This window comes from Oncorhynchus masou, chromosome 27 (assembly GCF_036934945.1).
Source record: "Oncorhynchus masou masou isolate Uvic2021 chromosome 27, UVic_Omas_1.1, whole genome shotgun sequence".
In the NCBI taxonomy this organism is placed as follows: Eukaryota; Metazoa; Chordata; class Actinopteri; order Salmoniformes; family Salmonidae; genus Oncorhynchus; species Oncorhynchus masou.
The window spans coordinates 54,515,368-54,536,147 of NC_088238.1; the positions used below are offsets into that span (position 1 = coordinate 54,515,368).

Consider the following 20,780-nt stretch of genomic DNA (forward strand, 5'->3'; position numbering starts at 1 on the left):
ACACACCACTGGTTGGGGTCGACGGTGGGTTACACACCACTGGTTGGGGTCGACGGTGGGTTACACACCACTGGTTGGGGTCGACGGTGGGTTACACACCACTGGTTGGGGTCGACGGTGGGTTACACACCACTGGTTGGGGTCGACGGTGGGTTACACACCACTGGTTGGGGTCGACGGTGGGTTATACACCACTGGTCGGATGGTTGGGGTCGACGGTGGGTTATACACCACTGGTTGGGGTCGACGGTGGGTTATACACCACTGGTTGGGGTCGACGGTGGGTTATACACCACTGGTTGGGGTCGACGGTGGGTTATACCACTGGTTGAGGTCGACGGTGGGTTATACACCACTGGTTGGGGTCGACGGTAGGTTATACACCACTGGTTGGGGTCGACGGTGGGTTACACACCACTGGTTGGGGTCGACGGTGGGTTACACACCACTGGTTGGGGTCGACGGTGGGTTACACACCACTGGTTGGGGTCGACGGTGGGTTACACCACTGGTTGGGGTCGACGGTGGGTTACACCACTGGTTGGGGTCGACGGTGGGTTATACACCACTGGTCGGATGGTTGGGGTCGACGGTGGGTTATACACCACTGGTTGGGGTCGACGGTGGGTTATACACCACTGGTTGGGGTCGACGGTGGCTTATACACCACTGGTTGGGGTCGACGGTGGCTTATACACCACTGGTTGGGGTCGACGGTGGCTTATACACCACTGGTTGGGGTCGACGGTGGGTTATACACCACTGGTTGGGGTCGACGGTGGGTTATACACCACTGGTTGGGGTCGACGGTGGCTTATACACCACTGGTTGGGGTCGACGGTGGCTTATACACCACTGGTTGGGGTCGACGGTGGCTTATACACCACTGGTTGGGGTCGACGGTGGCTTATACACCACTGGTTGGGGTCGACGGTGGCTTATACACCACTGGTTGGGGTCGACGGTGGGTTATACACCACTGGTTGGGGTCGACGGTGGGTTATACACCACTGGTTGGGGTCGACGGTGGGTTACACCACTGGTTGGGGTCGACGGTGTGTTACACCACTGGTTGGGGTCGACGGTGGGTTATACACCACTGGTTGGGGTCGACGGTGGGTTACACCACTGGTTGGGGTCGACGGTGTGTTACACCACTGGTTGGGGTCGACGGTGTGTTACACCACTGGTTGGGGTCGACGGTGGGTTACACCACTGGTTGGGGTCGACGGTGGGTTACACCACTGGTTGGGGTCGACGGTGGGTTACACCACTGGTTGGGGTCGACGGTGGGTTACACCACTGGTTGGGGTCGACGGTGGGTTACACCACTGGTTGGGGTCGACGGTGTGTTACTCCACTGGTTGGGGTAGACGGTGTGTTACTCCACTGGTTGGGGTAGACGGTGTGTTACTCCACTGGTCAGATGGTTGGGGTAGACGGTGTGTTACTCCACTGGTTGGGGTAGACGGTGTGTTACTCCACTGGTCAGATGGTTGGGGTAGACGGTGTGTTACTCCACTGGTTGGGGTAGACGGTGTGTTACACCACTGGTCGGATGGTTGGGGTCGACGGTGGGTTATACACCACTGGTTGGATGGTTGGGGTCGACGGTGTGTTACACCACTGGTTGGGGTCGACGGTGTGTTACACCACTGGTTGGGGTCGACAGTGGGTTATACACCACTGGTTGGGGTCGACGGTGGGTTATACACCACTGGTTGGGGTCGACGGTGGGTTATACACCACTGGTTGGGGTCGACGGTGGGTTATACACCACTGGGCAGATGGTTGGGGTCGACGGTGGGTTATACACCACTGGGCAGATGGTTGGGGTCGATTATATTGAAAGAAACATTGTACTTACAAGTCAAAGACCAGGTAGTGGAATCCCTCCTCTGATATGCTGTCATGGAGCCTCACTGTGTGATAGAGAGCGAGAGGAGGGGGGAGGGGATGAGAGCAAGCAAGAGAAAGCGGAGTGGGGGGGTGGTGAGAGCGAGCGGGGATGATGAGAGCGAGCGAGAGGGGAATGGCATGAGAGCAAACGAGTGAGAGAGAGGGGTGAGGGGAAGAGAGAGAGAGAAAGCAAAAGTCTGATTAGAAATTATGCCCTTCAGACGGAACCATTTAGTCATCCAGTCGGTGTGTGTGTGTCTTTGTAGCCCGCTGCTTGGCTGTGTGTGTCTTTGTCGCCCGCTGCTTGGCTGTGTGTGTCTTTGTCGCCCGCTGCTTGGCTGTGTGTGTCTTTGTCGCCCGCTGCTTGGCTGTGTGTGTCTTTGTCGCCCGCTGCTTGGCTGTGTGTGTCTTTGTCGCCCGCTGCTTGGCTGTGTGTGTCTTTGTCGCCCGCGGCTTGGCTGTGTGTGTCTTTGTCGCCCGCTGCTTGGCTGTGTGTGTCTTTGTCGCCCGCTGCTTGGCTGTGTGTGTCTTTGTCGCCCGCTGCTTGGCTGTGTGTGTCTTTGTCGCCCGCTGCTTGGCTGTGTGTGTCTTTGTCGCCCGCTGCTTGGCTGTGTGTGTCTTTGTAGCTCGCTGCTTGGCTGTGTGTGTCTTTGTCGCTCGCTGCTTGGCTGTGTGTGTCTTTGTCGCTCGCTGCTTGGCTGTGTGTGTCTTTGTCGCTCGCTGCTTGGCTGTGTGTGTCTTTGTCGCTCGCTGCTTGGCTGTGTGTGTCTTTGTCGCTCGCTGCTTGGCTGTGTGTGTCTTTGTCGCTCGCTGCTTGGCTGTGTGTGTCTTTGTAGCTCGCTGCTTGGCTGTGTGTGTCTTTGTAGCTCGCTGCTTGGCTGTGTGTGTCTTTGTAGCTCGCTGCTTGGCTGTGTGTGTCTTTGTAGCCCGCTGCTTGGCTGTGTAGCCCGCTGCTTGGCTGTGTGTGTCTGTGTAGCCCGCTGCTTGGCTGTGTGTGTCTGTGTAGCCCGCTGCTTGGCTGTGTGTGTCTGTGTAGCCCGCTGCTTGGCTGTGTGTGTCTGTGTAGCCCGCTGCTTGGCTGTGTGTGTCTGTGTAGCCCGCTGCTTGGCTGTGTGTGTCTGTGTAGCCCGCTGCTTGGCTGTGTGTGTCTGTGTAGCCCGCTGCTTGGCTGTGTGTGTCTGTGTATCTCGCTGCTTGGCTATGTGTAGATCTGTGTAGCCCGCTGCCTGGCTGTGTAGGTCTGTGTAGCCCGCTGCTTGACTGCGTAGGTCTGTGTAGCCCGCTGCTTGACTGTGAGTGTAGTCTGCATGTGTAGTCTGCTGCTTGTGTGTGTGTGTGTGTAGTCTGCTGTGTGTGTGTGTGTGTGTGTATAGTCTGCTGCTTGTGTGTGTGTGTGTATAGTCTGCTGCTTGTGTGTGTGTGTATAGTCTGCTGCTTGTGTGTGTGTGTGTGTGTGTGTGTGTGTATAGTCTGCTGCTTGTGTGTGTGTGTGTGTGTAGAGTCTGCTGCTTGTGTGTGTGTGTGTGTGTAGAGTCTGCTGCTTGTGTGTGTGTGTGTGTGTGTGTGTGTGTGTGTGTGTAGAGTCTGCTGTGTGTGTGTGTGTGTGTGTGTGTGTGTGTGTGTGTGTGTGTGTGTGTGTGTGTAGTCTGTGTGTCAGGCAAAGAAAAGAAAAAAAGTCAGTGAGGAAGAGAAACTCATCCATTACACAAATGACCCTGATTTAAACGTTCTCGCTCCTGCCTGACTCAATTGAATCCATAATAAACCTTGGAGGCCATACAAACTCCCCATTCATCTCACGGAGACAGACTCAGAACACAATACCGCAGGGTTTACACTAATGGTAATACACATCCTAAACTTGTTCAATGGACATTTCCTTTAATGTGTCAGCAGATGTCTTGATGTATTGTGTCATATCAGCCCACTTCCCAACACATCAATCAATAATGAACGCTTAACCACATCAATATCACGTCCTATAGCGTACAAAACGTTTCCATATGACGATCACATCATACAGGACGTATAAATGCTTCCTGTTGAAATATGACCCCGTTGAGAGTTCACTGAACTGTATTTGGAGCAGTCTGCCTCGATACGTCTTTATATAACCCCGATGTCCTATAGTCTATACATGAGGGGTTCACAACCAGGGTTCTTCTTAGATCCTCAAAGTTCTCTGAAGAACCTTAGAAAATTGCCCCCCCAAAAAGGTTCTTCCAAGAACCCCATAGGTGGGGTTCATCGAGGAACCTCCTTAGTTGGTGGGGGTTCTTGCAGGAGCCGAACTGCCCAACAGAAACATTTTGATTTGAATTTAAAAGGACAGCAGGTACAGGCACTTAACTGAACATTGTAAAGATCTCAATATAAAAAAGGTAAGGTTTGTCCCTTGTAGGATCTAAATTAATATTGTTTTATGATGATACCATCTGTCTTTTCATATTTGTGCAAGTCTTTCTTAAAACAGAAAATGAACACAATTGAATGGATATCAATCAACAAATAGGTAAGAACGTGTCGGCTATAAGAACATGTTGAAGGCTGGCTGTATTGGGTGCAGATGACTGAACTGCTGACTTGTGTCCATGTCTGCAGGTATACAAACAAGGAGGCGTACAAAGGTATGTCAATTGGTATTGTTATATTACGGAGATCACATGTAGTATCCTCTTCCCTTTCCTCTTCAATGAATATCCCACAGGCCTCTACATTATGGACTTAGAACGGTTTCCTCACAGTTTTAATCTGAAGAACCCCTAAAGGATCCTCCAGGAACCGTTACTTATTTACAGCGTACAGCATCTTAATGCCAAGGGCTACACGGGTCACCATGCAGGAAACAGCCAGTCAGGTGTTACCGTCTTTCAGTTGGTCAGCAGGACAGGCCGAGTGGTCAACAGGCCCAGCCAAATCTCGGTTCTATTCTTAGGGTTTTGGGTCTCTGAACAGGTGTCGCACAGCTATTTTGGCCTGATCCTCTGCACAGATGAACACAACCCTTGGAGAGGGATGACCATGAGGAGACCTTGCCATGGTTGGTATGTTAGGTTTATATGGTACAACCAATTAGCCAGCCATCAGTGTAATTAACACACAAGAGGAAAACGACTTCCCTGGGTGATATTATACAGATGGATGGCAGTGACTGACCTTCAGAATGGAGCGAGCGAGAGAGAGATGGGGGTGAGAGAGATGGAGAGGGGGGAGAAAGGAAAAGGTGGAGGTCAGGGAAAAATAAAAAATGGCCAGTGTGAAGCACGATAGAGGGAGGAGAAAGGACAGGAATCCCCTTGGGTCCCAGTCGGAGATAACATCCCGCCTCCGAGGCATCTAATGAGGCAATCGCTACACGCACCAGCCAATCAGAGAATGAAACTGAGACGGATGGATGTTCAGACAGAGTAAAGATGGCATACTGTGGCAATATGGGAACTTCCTTTGTTACACTCTTAGAAGAAAGAAAAAAAGGTGCTATCTCGAACCAAAAAGGGTTCTTTCGGCTTTGAAAAACCCTTGTTGGTGCCACTTAGAGCTCTTTTGGTTTTCAAGTAAAACCGTGTTGGGTTCCACGTCCAAGCCTTTTCACAGAGGGTTCTACATGGAACCCAAAATGGTTCAACCTGGAACCCAAAATGGTTCTCCTATGGGGACAGCTGAAGAACCCTTTTGGAACCCTTTTTTCTAAGAGTAGAATCACTTGGGTTATTATCTCTATAGCTAGGCCCTTGAAGGGTAGGGTTTGAGACATCACCCTGTGAGGGTACAGTATGAAACCTGAGATTATTTAGACACTCAATTGGCAGGACAGTAATCCATCATGCTAGGCATTCATGTTATCCTGTTTGATCGGACAATTAATCTTGATGGTTGTATAGTCTTCTCAAATAAAACTGTGTGAACTCAGCGTTACTCTGTATCCTGATCCCTCTTTTGACGAACCCAAAGAATATTTAAAAGGCAGCTTTTTTGCAACGTTGCAAAAATGTGAAACATTTTGTTCTAAAATTTAGGAGAAAAGCTCATCCATGCTTTTGTCACTTCTACATTAGACTACTGCAACGCTCTACTCTCCAGTGACCCGGATAAAGTCCTAAATAAACTTCAGTTAGTGCTAAACACGGCTGCAAGAATCTATGTATCATATTATTCCAGTGCTAGCCGCTCTACAAAGGCTTCCTGTTAAGGCGAGGGCTGATTTCAAGGTTTTACTGCTAACCTACAAAGCGTTACATGGGCTTTCTCCTACCTATCTCTCGAATTTGGTCCTGCCGTACATACCTACACGTACGCTACGGTCACAAGATGCAGACCTCCTAATTGTCCCCAGAATTTTTAAGCATCTCAGCTGTTGGCAGGGCTTTCTCCTATAGAGCTCCATTTGTATGGAATGGTCTGCCTATCCATGCGAGAGACGCAGACTCGGTCTCAACCTTTAAGTCATTACTGAACACTCATCGCTTCAGTAGGTCCTATGATTGAGTGTAGTCTGGCCCAGGGGTGTGAAGGTGAACGGCAAGACACTGGAGCAATGTACCACCCTTGCTGTCTCTGCCTGACAGGCTCCTTTCTCTCCACTGGGATTCTCTGCCTCTGACCCTATTACGGGGGCTGAGTCACTGGCTTACGAGTGACCTTCAATGCCGTCACTAAGAAGGGTGCGTCATGTCATGCCTTTTCTTCGCTATACACAACTTGAGTGGGTTGCGTCACTTCCTGTCCGGCCTTGCGTACCCTCGGGCTTGTGCACTGGAGGAGATCTTCGTGGGCTATACTCAGCCTTGTCTCAGGGTAGTCAAGTTGGTGGTCTTTTGATATCCCTCTAGTGGTGTGGGGTGGCAATAATAATAGCTCCAGGACTGACACACAGTCCCCCCCCCCCTCCATATCATCGTCTTGTTCTTCTGCCCCCCACATCCTTCTCTTCCCGGGAAAGAACAAACCGTGTGAAAACAACCACACCAACACCCAGTGTGGTCATCAAGTCTTACAGTGCCTTGGCCTTCGTATGTCCCTTGGCAGCCCGCAAGGGACTGGGAGAACGTGGGCGAGGTCTGGTTAACAGACTTTCAATGTTTATTTACCCAGGATCCACCTAAAAATGGCTTTGGGGCGTATCAAGGTTGGTTCCCTTCAAAATGGGGATAGCCTACATGGGAGCGTGTGGAGGTGGGGGTTTATCCCTGAGGCGTGAGATATCTTGGGGATGGACACATTGCTGTTTTACCAGGCAAAAGGCCAGTTCTTCCTAACTTTTTTTTGCCATGGATGATGGGACAGTTTCTTTGGCACAGTGGGCTGGCAAGGACTGAGACAGACGGTCAAGTGTGTGTGTGGGCGCGCGCTCGCATGTGTATTATGGAATAACAGTGCGATTGTCTTACTGCTACCAGTGAAGTGCCAGCTGGTATCATCGGACATGGCTCCAGTGTCCTGAATCACCACCCCCGTCTCAGTCTCCAGTATCTATGCTGCAATAGTCTGTGCGCCAGGGGCTTGGGTCAGTCTGCCCTATCTGGTGTGTTTTCCTCCAGTATTCCTATCTGGTGTGCATTCCTCCTGTATTCCTACCTGGTGTGTTTTCCTATCTGGTGTGCATTCCTCCTGTATTCCTATCTGGTGTGTTTTCCTCCTGTATTCCTATCTGGTGTGCATTCCTCCTGTATTCCTACCTGGTGTGCATTCCTCCTGTATTCCTACCTGGTGTGCATTCCTCCTGTATTCCTACCTGGTGTGCATTCCTCCTGTATTCCTACCTGGTGTGCATTCCTCCAGTATTCCTATCTGGTGTGCATTCCTCCAGTATTCCTATCTGGTGTGCATTCCTCCAGTATTCCTATCTGGTGTGCTTTCCTCCTGTATTCCTATCTGGTGTGTTTTCCTCCTGTATTCCTACCTGGTGTGTTTTCCTCCAGTATTCCTATCTGGTGTGCATTCCTATCTGGTGTGCATTCCTATCTGGTGTGCATTCCTCCTGTATTCCTACCTGGTGTGCATTCCTCCTGTATTCCTACCTGGTGTGCATTCCTCCTGTATTCCTATCTGGTGTGCATTCCTCCAGTATTCCTACCTGGTGTGCATTCCTCCTGTATTCCTATCTGGTGTGCATTCCTCCAGTATTCCTACCTGGTGTGCATTCCTCCTGTATTCCTACCTGGTGTGCATTCCTCCTGTATTCCTATCTGGTGTGCATTCCTCCTGTATTCCTATCTGGTGTGCATTCCTCCTGTATTCCTATCTGGTGTGCATTCCTCCAGTATTCCTACCTGGTGTGCATTCCTCCTGTATTCCTACCTGGTGTGCATTCCTCCTGTATTCCTATCTGGTGTGCATTCCTCCTGTATTCCTATCTGGTGTGTTTTCCTCCTGTATTCCTACCTGGTGTGTTTTCCTCCAGTATTCCTATCTGGTGTGCATTCCTATCTGGTGTGCATTCCTCCTGTATTCCTACCTGGTGTGCATTCCTCCTGTATTCCTACCTGGTGTGCATTCCTCCTGTATTCCTATCTGGTGTGCATTCCTCCAGTATTCCTACCTGGTGTGCATTCCTCCTGTATTCCTATCTGGTGTGCATTCCTCCAGTATTCCTACCTGGTGTGCATTCCTCCTGTATTCCTACCTGGTGTGCATTCCTCCTGTATTCATACCTGGTGTGCATTCCTCCTGTATTCCTATCTGGTGTGCATTCCTCCAGTATTCCTACCTGGTGTGCATTCCTCCTGTATTCCTATCTGGTGTGCATTCCTCCAGTATTCCTACCTGGTGTGCATTCCTCCTGTATTCCTACCTGGTGTGCATTCCTCCTGTATTCCTATCTGGTGTGCATTCCTCCTGTATTCCTATCTGGTGTGCATTCCTCCAGTATTCCTACCTGGTGTGCATTCCTCCTGTATTCCTACCTGGTGTGCATTCCTCCTGTATTCCTACCTGGTGTGCATTCCTCCTGTATTCCTATCTGGTGTGCATTCCTCCAGTATTCCTTCCTGGTGTGTATTCCTACCTGGTGTGCATTCCTCCTGTATTCCTACCTGGTGTGCATTCCTCCTGTATTCCTTCCTGGTGTGCATTCCTCCAGTATTCCTTCCTGGTGTGTATTCCTATCTGGTGTGTTTTCCTCCAGTATTCTTTCCTGGCGTGTATTCCTTCCTGGTGTGTTTTCCTCCAGTATTCCTTCCTGGTGTGTTTTCCTCCAGTATTCCTATCGGGTGTGTTTTCCTCCAGTATTCCTATCGGGTGTGCTTTCCTCCAGTATTCCTATCGGGTGTGCTTTCCTCCAGTATTCCTATCGGGTGTGCTTTCCTCCAGTATTCCTATCGGGTGTGCTTTCCTCCAGTATTCCTATCTGGTGTGTTTTCCTATCTGGTGTGTTTTCCTCCAGTATTCCTATCTGGTGTGTTTTCCTATCTGGTGTGTTTTCCTCCAGTATTCCTATCTGGTGTGTTTTCCTATCTGGTGTGTTTTCCTCCAGTATTCCTATCTGGTGTGTTTTCCTATCTGGTGTGTTTTCCTCCAGTATTCCTATCTGGTGTGTTTTCCTCCAGTATTCCTATCTGGTGTGCATTCCTCCAGTATTCCTTCCTGGTGTGTATTCCTATCTGGTGTGTTTTCCTCCAGTATTCTTTCCTGGCGTGTATTCCTTCCTGGTGTGTTTTCCTCCAGTATTCCTTCCTGGTGTGTTTTCCTCCAGTATTCCTATCGGGTGTTTTCCTCCAGTATTCCTATCGGGTGTGCTTTCCTCCAGTATTCCTATCGGGTGTGCTTTCCTCCAGTATTCCTATCGGGTGTGTTTTCCTCCCGTATTCCTATCTGGTGTGTTTTCCTCCAGTATTCCTTCCTGGTGTGTTTTCCTCCAGTATTCCTTCCTGGTGTGTTTTCCTCCAGTATTCCTTCCTGGTGTGTATTCCTATCTGGTGTGCATTCCTCCAGTATTCTTTCCTGGCGTGTATTCCTTCCTGGTGTGTATTCCTATCTGGTGTGCATTCCTCCTGTATTCCTACCTGGTGTGCATTCCTCCTGTATTCCTACCTGGTGTGCATTCCTCCTGTATTCCTACCTGGTGTGCATTCCTCCTGTATTCCTACCTGGTGTGCATTCCTCCTGTATTCCTATCTGGTGTGCATTCCTCCAGTATTCCTATCTGGTGTGCATTCCTCCTGTATTCCTACCTGGTGTGCATTCCTCCTGTATTCCTACCTGGTGTGCATTCCTCCTGTATTCCTATCTGGTGTGCATTCCTCCAGTATTCCTACCTGGTGTGCATTCCTCCTGTATTCCTATCTGGTGTGCATTCCTCCAGTATTCCTACCTGGTGTGCATTCCTCCTGTATTCCTACCTGGTGTGCATTCCTCCTGTATTCCTATCTGGTGTGCATTCCTCCTGTATTCCTATCTGGTGTGCATTCCTCCAGTATTCCTACCTGGTGTGCATTCCTCCTGTATTCCTACCTGGTGTGCATTCCTCCTGTATTCCTATCTGGTGTGCTTTCCTCCTGTATTCCTATCTGGTGTGTTTTCCTCCTGTATTCCTACCTGGTGTGTTTTCCTCCAGTATTCCTATCTGGTGTGCATTCCTATCTGGTGTGCATTCCTCCTGTATTCCTACCTGGTGTGCATTCCTCCTGTATTCCTACCTGGTGTGCATTCCTCCTGTATTCCTATCTGGTGTGCATTCCTCCAGTATTCCTACCTGGTGTGCATTCCTCCTGTATTCCTATCTGGTGTGCATTCCTCCAGTATTCCTACCTGGTGTGCATTCCTCCTGTATTCCTACCTGGTGTGCATTCCTCCTGTATTCCTACCTGGTGTGCATTCCTCCTGTATTCCTATCTGGTGTGCATTCCTCCAGTATTCCTACCTGGTGTGCATTCCTCCTGTATTCCTATCTGGTGTGCATTCCTCCAGTATTCCTACCTGGTGTGCATTCCTCCTGTATTCCTACCTGGTGTGCATTCCTCCTGTATTCCTATCTGGTGTGCATTCCTCCTGTATTCCTATCTGGTGTGCATTCCTCCTGTATTCCTATCTGGTGTGCATTCCTCCAGTATTCCTACCTGGTGTGCATTCCTCCTGTATTCCTACCTGGTGTGCATTCCTCCTGTATTCCTATCTGGTGTGCATTCCTCCTGTATTCCTACCTGGTGTGCATTCCTCCTGTATTCCTACCTGGTGTGCATTCCTCCTGTATTCCTACCTGGTGTGCATTCCTCCTGTATTCCTACCTGGTGTGCATTCCTCCTGTATTCCTACCTGGTGTGCATTCCTCCTGTATTCCTACCTGGTGTGCATTCCTCCTGTATTCCTATCTGGTGTGCATTCCTCCTGTATTCCTACCTGGTGTGCATTCCTCCTGTATTCCTACCTGGTGTGCATTCCTCCTGTATTCCTATCTGGTGTGCATTCCTCCTGTATTCCTATCTGGTGTGCATTCCTCCTGTATTCCTATCTGGTGTGCATTCCTCCTGTATTCCTACCTGGTGTGCATTCCTCCTGTATTCCTATCTGGTGTGTATTCCTCCAGTATTCCTACCTGGTGTGCATTCCTCCTGTATTCCTACCTGGTGTGCATTCCTCCTGTATTCCTACCTGGTGTGCATTCCTCCTGTATTCCTACCTGGTGTGCATTCCTCCTGTATTCCTACCTGGTGTGCATTCCTCCTGTATTCCTATCTGGTGTGCATTCCTCCAGTATTCCTTCCTGGTGTGTATTCCTACCTGGTGTGCATTCCTCCTGTATTCCTACCTGGTGTGCATTCCTCCTGTATTCCTTCCTGGTGTGCATTCCTCCAGTATTCCTTCCTGGTGTGTATTCCTATCTGGTGTGTTTTCCTCCAGTATTCTTTCCTGGCGTGTATTCCTTCCTGGTGTGTTTTCCTCCAGTATTCCTTCCTGGTGTGTTTTCCTCCAGTATTCCTATCGGGTGTGTTTTCCTCCAGTATTCCTATCGGGTGTGCTTTCCTCCAGTATTCCTATCGGGTGTGCTTTCCTCCAGTATTCCTATCGGGTGTGCTTTCCTCCAGTATTCCTATCGGGTGTGCTTTCCTCCAGTATTCCTATCTGGTGTGTTTTCCTATCTGGTGTGTTTTCCTCCAGTATTCCTATCTGGTGTGTTTTCCTATCTGGTGTGTTTTCCTCCAGTATTCCTATCTGGTGTGTTTTCCTATCTGGTGTGTTTTCCTCCAGTATTCCTATCTGGTGTGTTTTCCTATCTGGTGTGTTTTCCTCCAGTATTCCTATCTGGTGTGTTTTCCTCCAGTATTCCTATCTGGTGTGCATTCCTCCAGTATTCCTTCCTGGTGTGTATTCCTATCTGGTGTGTTTTCCTCCAGTATTCTTTCCTGGCGTGTATTCCTTCCTGGTGTGTTTTCCTCCAGTATTCCTTCCTGGTGTGTTTTCCTCCAGTATTCCTATCGGGTGTGTTTTCCTCCAGTATTCCTATCGGGTGTGCTTTCCTCCAGTATTCCTATCGGGTGTGCTTTCCTCCAGTATTCCTATCGGGTGTGTTTTCCTCCCGTATTCCTATCTGGTGTGTTTTCCTCCAGTATTCCTTCCTGGTGTGTTTTCCTCCAGTATTCCTTCCTGGTGTGTTTTCCTCCAGTATTCCTTCCTGGTGTGTATTCCTATCTGGTGTGCATTCCTCCAGTATTCTTTCCTGGCGTGTATTCCTTCCTGGTGTGTATTCCTATCTGGTGTGCATTCCTCCTGTATTCCTACCTGGTGTGCATTCCTCCTGTATTCCTACCTGGTGTGCATTCCTCCTGTATTCCTACCTGGTGTGCATTCCTCCTGTATTCCTACCTGGTGTGCATTCCTCCTGTATTCCTATCTGGTGTGCATTCCTCCAGTATTCCTATCTGGTGTGCATTCCTCCTGTATTCCTACCTGGTGTGCATTCCTCCTGTATTCCTACCTGGTGTGCATTCCTCCTGTATTCCTATCTGGTGTGCATTCCTCCAGTATTCCTACCTGGTGTGCATTCCTCCTGTATTCCTATCTGGTGTGCATTCCTCCAGTATTCCTACCTGGTGTGCATTCCTCCTGTATTCCTACCTGGTGTGCATTCCTCCTGTATTCCTATCTGGTGTGCATTCCTCCTGTATTCCTATCTGGTGTGCATTCCTCCAGTATTCCTACCTGGTGTGCATTCCTCCTGTATTCCTACCTGGTGTGCATTCCTCCTGTATTCCTATCTGGTGTGCATTCCTCCTGTATTCCTATCTGGTGTGCATTCCTCCTGTATTCCTATCTGGTGTGCATTCCTCCTGTATTCCTACCTGGTGTGCATTCCTCCTGTATTCCTACCTGGTGTGCATTCCTCCTGTATTCCTATCTGGTGTGCATTCCTCCTGTATTCCTATCTGGTGTGCATTCCTCCAGTATTCCTACCTGGTGTGCATTCCTCCTGTATTCCTACCTGGTGTGCATTCCTCCTGTATTCCTACCTGGTGTGCATTCCTCCTGTATTCCTACCTGGTGTGCATTCCTCCTGTATTCCTACCTGGTGTGCATTCCTCCTGTATTCCTACCTGGTGTGCATTCCTCCTGTATTCCTACCTGGTGTGCATTCCTCCTGTATTCCTACCTGGTGTGCATTCCTCCTGTATTCCTACCTGGTGTGCATTCCTCCTGTATTCCTTCCTGGTGTGCATTCCTCCAGTATTCCTTCCTGGTGTGTATTCCTATCTGGTGTGTTTTCCTCCAGTATTCTTTCCTGGCGTGTATTCCTTCCTGGTGTGTTTTCCTCCAGTATTCCTTCCTGGTGTGTTTTCCTCCAGTATTCCTATCGGGTGTGTTTTCCTCCAGTATTCCTATCGGGTGTGCTTTCCTCCAGTATTCCTATCGGGTGTGCTTTCCTCCAGTATTCCTATCGGGTGTGCTTTCCTCCAGTATTCCTATCGGGTGTGCTTTCCTCCAGTATTCCTATCGGGTGTGCTTTCCTCCAGTATTCCTATCTGGTGTGTTTTCCTATCTGGTGTGTTTTCCTCCAGTATTCCTATCTGGTGTGTTTTCCTATCTGGTGTGTTTTCCTCCAGTATTCCTATCTGGTGTGTTTTCCTATCTGGTGTGTTTTCCTCCAGTATTCCTATCTGGTGTGTTTTCCTATCTGGTGTGTTTTCCTCCAGTATTCCTATCTGGTGTGTTTTCCTCCAGTATTCCTATCTGGTGTGCATTCCTCCAGTATTCCTTCCTGGTGTGTATTCCTATCTGGTGTGTTTTCCTCCAGTATTCTTTCCTGGCGTGTATTCCTTCCTGGTGTGTTTTCCTCCAGTATTCCTTCCTGGTGTGTTTTCCTCCAGTATTCCTATCGGGTGTGTTTTCCTCCAGTATTCCTATCGGGTGTGCTTTCCTCCAGTATTCCTATCGGGTGTGCTTTCCTCCAGTATTCCTATCGGGTGTGTTTTCCTCCCGTATTCCTATCTGGTGTGTTTTCCTCCAGTATTCCTTCCTGGTGTGTTTTCCTCCAGTATTCCTTCCTGGTGTGTTTTCCTCCAGTATTCCTTCCTGGTGTGTATTCCTATCTGGTGTGCATTCCTCCAGTATTCTTTCCTGGCGTGTATTCCTTCCTGGTGTGTTTTCCTCCAGTATTCCTATCTGGTGTGTTTTCCTCCAGTATTCCTATCTGGTGTGTTTTCCTCCAGTATTCCTTCCTGGTGTGTATTCCTATCTGGTGTGTTTTCCTCCCGTATTCCTATCTGGTGTGTTTTCCTCCCGTATTCCTACCTGGTGTGCATTCCTCCTGTATTCCTTCCTGGTGTGCATTCCTCCAGTATTCCTATCTGGTGTGTATTCCTATCTGGTGTGTTTTCCTCCAGTATTCCTATCTGGTGTGTTTTCCTCCAGTATTCCTATCTGGTGTGCTTTCCTCCAGTATTCCTATCTGGTGTGCATTCCTCCAGTATTCCTTCCTGGTGTGTATTCCTATCTGGTGTGTTTTCCTCCAGTATTCTTTCCTGGCGTGTATTCCTTCCTGGTGTGTTTTCCTCCAGTATTCCTTCCTGGTGTGTTTTCCTCCAGTATTCCTATCGGGTGTGTTTTCCTCCAGTATTCCTATCGGGTGTGCTTTCCTCCAGTATTCCTATCGGGTGTGCTTTCCTCCAGTATTCCTATCTGGTGTGTTTTCCTCCAGTATTCCTTCCTGGTGTGTTTTCCTCCAGTATTCCTTCCTGGTGTGTTTTCCTCCAGTATTCCTATCGGGTGTGTTTTCCTCCAGTATTCCTATCGGGTGTGCTTTCCTCCAGTATTCCTATCGGGTGTGCTTTCCTCCAGTATTCCTATCGGGTGTGCTTTCCTCCAGTATTCCTATCTGGTGTGTTTTCCTCCAGTATTCCTTCCTGGTGTGTTTTCCTCCAGTATTCCTATCTGGTGTGCTTTCCTCCAGTATTCCTTCCTGGTGTGTATTCCTATCTGGTGTGCATTCCTCCAGTATTCCTTCCTGGTGTGTATTCCTATCTGGTGTGTTTTCCTCCAGTATTCCTATCTGGTGTGCATTCCTCCAGTATTCCTTCCTGGTGTGTATTCCTATCTGGTGTGCTTTCCTCCCGTATTCCTATCTGGTGTGCTTTCCTCCCGTATTCCTATCTGGTGTGCTTTCCTCCCGTATTCCTATCTGGTGTGCTTTCCTATCTGGTGTGCTTTCCTCCCGTATTCCTATCTGGTGTGCATTCCTCCCGTATTCCTATCTGGTGTGCATTCCTCCCGTATTCCTATCTGGTGTGCTTTCCTCCCGTATTCCTATCTGGTGTGTTTTCCTCCCGTATTCCTATCTGGTGTGTTTTCCTCCCGTATTCCTATCTGGTGTGTTTTCCTCCCGTATTCCTATCTGGTGTGTTTTCCTCCCGTATTCCTATCTGGTGTGTTTTCCTCCCGTATTCCTATCTGGTGTGTTTTCCTCCCGTATTCCTATCTGGTGTGTTTTCCTCCCGTATTCCTATCTGGTGTGTTTTCCTCCCGTATTCCTATCTGGTGTGTTTTCCTCCCGTATTCCTATCTGGTGTGTTTTCCTCCAGTATTCCTATCTAATAATAATAACTCCAGGACTGACGACTGAGACACATGGCCACCCAAACCACTCTTCCTCCAATGGTCTCCCACGTTTTACATTTTATCGCCAAGTCTTCTCATCGATAGACAAACAAAATGCCACCCCCCCATATCATCGTCTTATCCTTCTCTTCCCGGGAAAGAACAAACCGTGTGAAAACAACCACACCAACACCCAGTGTGGTCGTCAAGTCTTACAGTGCCTTGGCCTTCGTATGTCCCTTGGCAGCCCGCAAGGGACTGGGAGAACGTGGGCGAGGTCTGGTTTTAAACAGACTTTCAATGTTTATTTACCCAGGATCCACCTAAAAATGGCTTTGGGGCGTATCAAGGTTGGTTCCCTTCAAAATGGGGATAGCCTACATGGGAGTGTGTGGTGGGGGTTTATCCCTGAGGCGTGAGATATCTTGGGGATGGACACATTGCGGTTTTACCAGGCAAAAGGCCGGTCCTTTCGAACTCGTTTTTTTGCCATGGATGATGGGCCAGTTTCCCCGGCACAGTGGGCTGGCCAGGACTGAGACAGACGGTCAAGTGTGTGTGTGTGTGTGTGTGTGTGTGTGTGTGTGTGGCGCGCGCCCGCCCGCATGTGTATTATGGAATAACAGTGTGATTGTCTTACTGCTACCAGTGAAGTGCCAGCTGGCACATTGAACAGAAAGAGGAGGGGGATTAAATGTGAAGGAGAGGAAAGAGGTTAAAAGGTCAGGGACAGGGGAGTGGAGGTCAGGAGAAGGTGAGGAACTGAAGGTGGAACACTGATTCACAGATGTTAGACTTGTACAGTATTTGACTAACCGATATTGGGGTGCTTGAGCAGACGACAAATCCTGGCCTCTCTCTCCAGCTTCTGGTGATCTATAGGAGAGACAAAACAGAAGGTGTCAGTCTTTGAGGCGCACACACACACACACACACCTTAACCCCAAAGACTGGCATTCTCTCACGTTGTAGTTACGGAGTTAGTGTCATCTTCTCTTGGGTTGTAAAGACAAGAAGCCTGATCCTGTTCTCCGGTTTTCACATAACAGTGACCACGCTAACAGTGACCACGCTAACAGGGACCACGCTAACAGGGACCACGCTAACAGGGACCACGCTAACAGGGACCACGCTAACAGGGACCACGCTAACAGTGACCACGCTAACAGTGACCACGCTAACAGGGACCACGCTAACAGGGACCACGCTAACAGGGACCACGCTAACAGTGACCACGCTAACAGTGACCACGCTAACAGTGACCACGCTAACAGTGACCACGCTAACAGGGACCACGCTAACAGGGACCACGCTAACAGTGACCACGCTAACAGTGACCACGCTAACAGTGACCACGCTAACAGTGACCACGCTAACAGGGACCACGCTAACAGGGACCACGCTAACAGGGACCACGCTAACAGTGACCACGCTAACAGTGACCACGCTAACAGGGACCACGCTAACAGGGACCACGCTAACAGTGACCACGCTAACAGTGACCACGCTAACAGGGACCACGCTAACAGGGACCACGCTAACAGTGACCACGCTAACAGTGACCACGCTAACAGTGACCACGCTAACAGGGACCACGCTAACAGTGACCACGCTAACAGTGACCACGCTAACAGGGACCACGCTAACAGGGACCACGCTAACAGTGACCACGCTAACAGTGACCACGCTAACAGTGACCACGCTAACAGTGACCACGCTAACAGGGACCACGCTAACAGTGACCACGCTAACAGTGACCACGCTAACAGGGACCACGCTAACAGGGACCACGCTAACAGGGACCACGCTAACAGGGACCACGCTAACAGTGACCACGCTAACAGTGACCACGCTAACAGGGACCACGCTAACAGGGACCACGCTAACAGTGACCACGCTAACAGTGACCACGCTAACAGTGACCACGCTAACAGTGACCACGCTAACAGGGACCACGCTAACAGTGACCACGCTAACAGTGACCACGCTAACAGGGACCACGCTAACAGGGACCACGCTAACAGTGACCACGCTAACAGTGACCACGCTAAAAAAGGTATTCCATGTGGCTTCCGTGTTCCATTCCCAGACGCCAAAGTAGCGTAAATGATACACAACGCCAAAAGTACAAGCCGGTTCATGATCTGTAAATCCAGTAGGGTCAGATTACAGTCCAGTTTCCTGATACCAGAGTAATGGCTACAGTACTACAGTAAATCCCATCACTTTCACCTTACAGCAGAATGAGATGAACGGCCACCATGACTTCCCAATCCAACATGATTCATTAGGAACGAGATGAAGGGTCACCATAACTTCCCAATCCAACATGATTCATTAGGAACTAGATGAACGGCCACCATGACTTCCCAATCCAACATGATTCATTAGGAACTAGATGAACGGTCAGAGAATGGAACTGAATGGCCTGTTGGAACAGTAGTGTTATGTTCTCTGGGCTTTACACACAAACACAACGGGCGGATATCGTCGCTCTGTATTCACCTTTACCTTCGCTCCTTTGTTTACGTGTTTTGATCAGTCACCAGATGTCTTAAGAGTGGAGCTACTAGGCTGATGGCAGTCCACTGTGAAATCTGGTCCCCCACCCCACTTCAGGGAAGAGTAATGTTAGCATGCACATCTGGTGAGCTCATCTAGACAGTATTTTTCACACTATATTCATCATGCTGCCAACAGGATATCACTGCAACACTTAGGACTGCTCAACGACCACTTTGCAATAATAACACGTCCATGTGTGAATTAAATGTGACGCGAGTTAATTGAGATGTGAATATCAAGTGCTATTCATTTCAACACGATACTGGTACCTCAACTGGTACCCCAGGGAACATTCTCATTTACTATAAAAGGGCAAGTATTTGAAAACCACTTAAAACATTTAAATTCATCAAGGTTATTCACTATTGCAATTCCTCCAGGTGTTGCTTTCATCTTTCATGTGGACAACCTCTGCGACCAGTAAATTATTTGACATGAATAAATTCAGCCGACAGAACCAGGAAATTAACCAAATTTAAAGTGTAGCGCGGCGTGTCCTTCACAGATAAATCAAAAGTGGTTTCACAAAAGTTGAGGAGGTAAATAGCCACATGGTAGCTCATTTTGAATTCATTTTGAACCCCAATTTAAAGAATTAACGACGGACTCGTTGCCGGCAAGTATGCTGTATTATTAATGCTTGATAAACAAGTTTGGCTTAACGACAAAAGGTTACCTGAGGGACACTGTGTGAGTGAGTCAGAGGTAGACAGTGTGTTCGGGGCAAAGGGTTAGGAGAGCGCAGGGGGTTATGAATAAATGAAAAGGCAGCGTACGGGGCCTGAATGTTTATGTTACATGTTGGCAGGGTTGGGGTCAATTCAATTTAAATTCCAGCCAATACAGAAAGCAAACCAAATTACAATTCAAAACAGTCTTCATTGAAAAGCATTGAAATGTCAGTGTACTTCCAGAATTGACTGGAATTACAATGGAATTGACTCTAACCCTGTAGGTAGGCCTTTGTCAACATGTGTAGAGTTGAAGATCCCCTTTCTTGCTGTGACATTTGAAATGTAAAGTAAAAGTGAATAAAAGAAGTGGTTCATGTTCAGGTTAGATACATGTGTTGTGTTCGGTGTATCCATGTGGAATTCCAAAGGCGTCGCCATAGGCAATTCTATGGGGGTGCACTGCCATCTTTCACCTGCAGGGGGCGCGCAATAGTTCAGAACAGGTGGACAGGCAGGTATTGCGAGCATGTGAGACTGGGTCAATGACCAGATCCTCATCAACTCTAGGTTAATGCCAGATCAATACTACAGATATGTCAGTGAATCTGTGTGTGTGTGTCTATGTGTGTGTGTGTGTGTGAGCCATATTGGACCATGTCTGATCCGTTGTGAGATTATTCTAGAGACCACATGCTATTTTTAGGACCTATGATGCATTTGTGCAGCTCTAATCCACAGTCAGACGTAAACTTCACAGGGCCTGGAAGCTTTCCCATCCAATCTGACTCAAATGCCATGATCCTACACACACCAATCGGATGTCTATTCACAGCAGCCACATTTCCATTTCTCCAATCAGGTTTGCTTTTACAGGCCTGTAATCTGTGCTCCTCCAATCAGATGTGTTTTTCTATGGTTGTAATCCCTGCTACTTGAGCCAGATGTGACGCGGTAGCTTCGCTAATGAGCTCTCCAATCACGTCTTGTTTTAAACGTCTAATCCCAAATTGCACCAATCAGGTGTGCTTTTACAGGGCGGTAATCCCGATCGCCGGGTGGACTTTGGCGTGCTCCCATTCTCTCCCGTCGCCCCCTTTCTCATCCCAAGGCAGCATGCTCCCAATCTGTGACGTAACAGGGTTTACACCTGCTTACTCTCCTCCGTCTTCATCATCATCATCATCATATTCTGACCCCATTCTGTTCCATACACCTTTAGTGAGTAGCTCTGGTGAGAATAATGAACTCCATGTTATTATGGTATTTCATTTCCGACATGGGGATTTCAATTGACCTATACAGAGAGACCATGTAAACGTCAATCCCCCCCCCCCCCCACAAACACTCGACAAAAACATGATTTGCAAGATCGAACTTGAAACCCCTATGTAGTTCCTCAATCCGACTACCATAAATGATGTCAATCAGATGATGCATTTGGTCTGCAGCGTCATAAATGTGACACACAAAGAGGCGGACTCGCCATCCTTCTCTCATTAACAGCTTCAGGTGGAGTGATTTTAAAAATGAGCAACACAACTAAAACCGTGTGGTGTGATTCTCCCCAGAGCTGACCTATTTAAACGTTCGTCAGCCCCAGATGAGCAAGAGAGAATGCTG

General features: G+C 48.7%; 1 protein-coding gene across 10 annotated transcripts in view; it reads right to left on the reverse strand.

The window, feature by feature from the left end:
- The window catches only part of LOC135516425 (calcium/calmodulin-dependent protein kinase type II delta chain), a 105,893-nt gene that overhangs the window by 43,013 nt on the left and 42,100 nt on the right, over window positions 1-20,780 (reverse strand). For all 10 annotated transcript variants that reach the window (XM_064940727.1, XM_064940730.1, XM_064940732.1 and 7 more), the window contains 2 exons: window positions 16,738-16,797; window positions 1,868-1,922 (listed from right to left, as the gene is read on the reverse strand). In XM_064940727.1, the coding sequence (XP_064796799.1) occupies window positions 1,868-1,922; window positions 16,738-16,797 (115 nt within the window). The remainder of the gene's footprint in view (window positions 1-1,867; window positions 1,923-16,737; window positions 16,798-20,780) is intronic.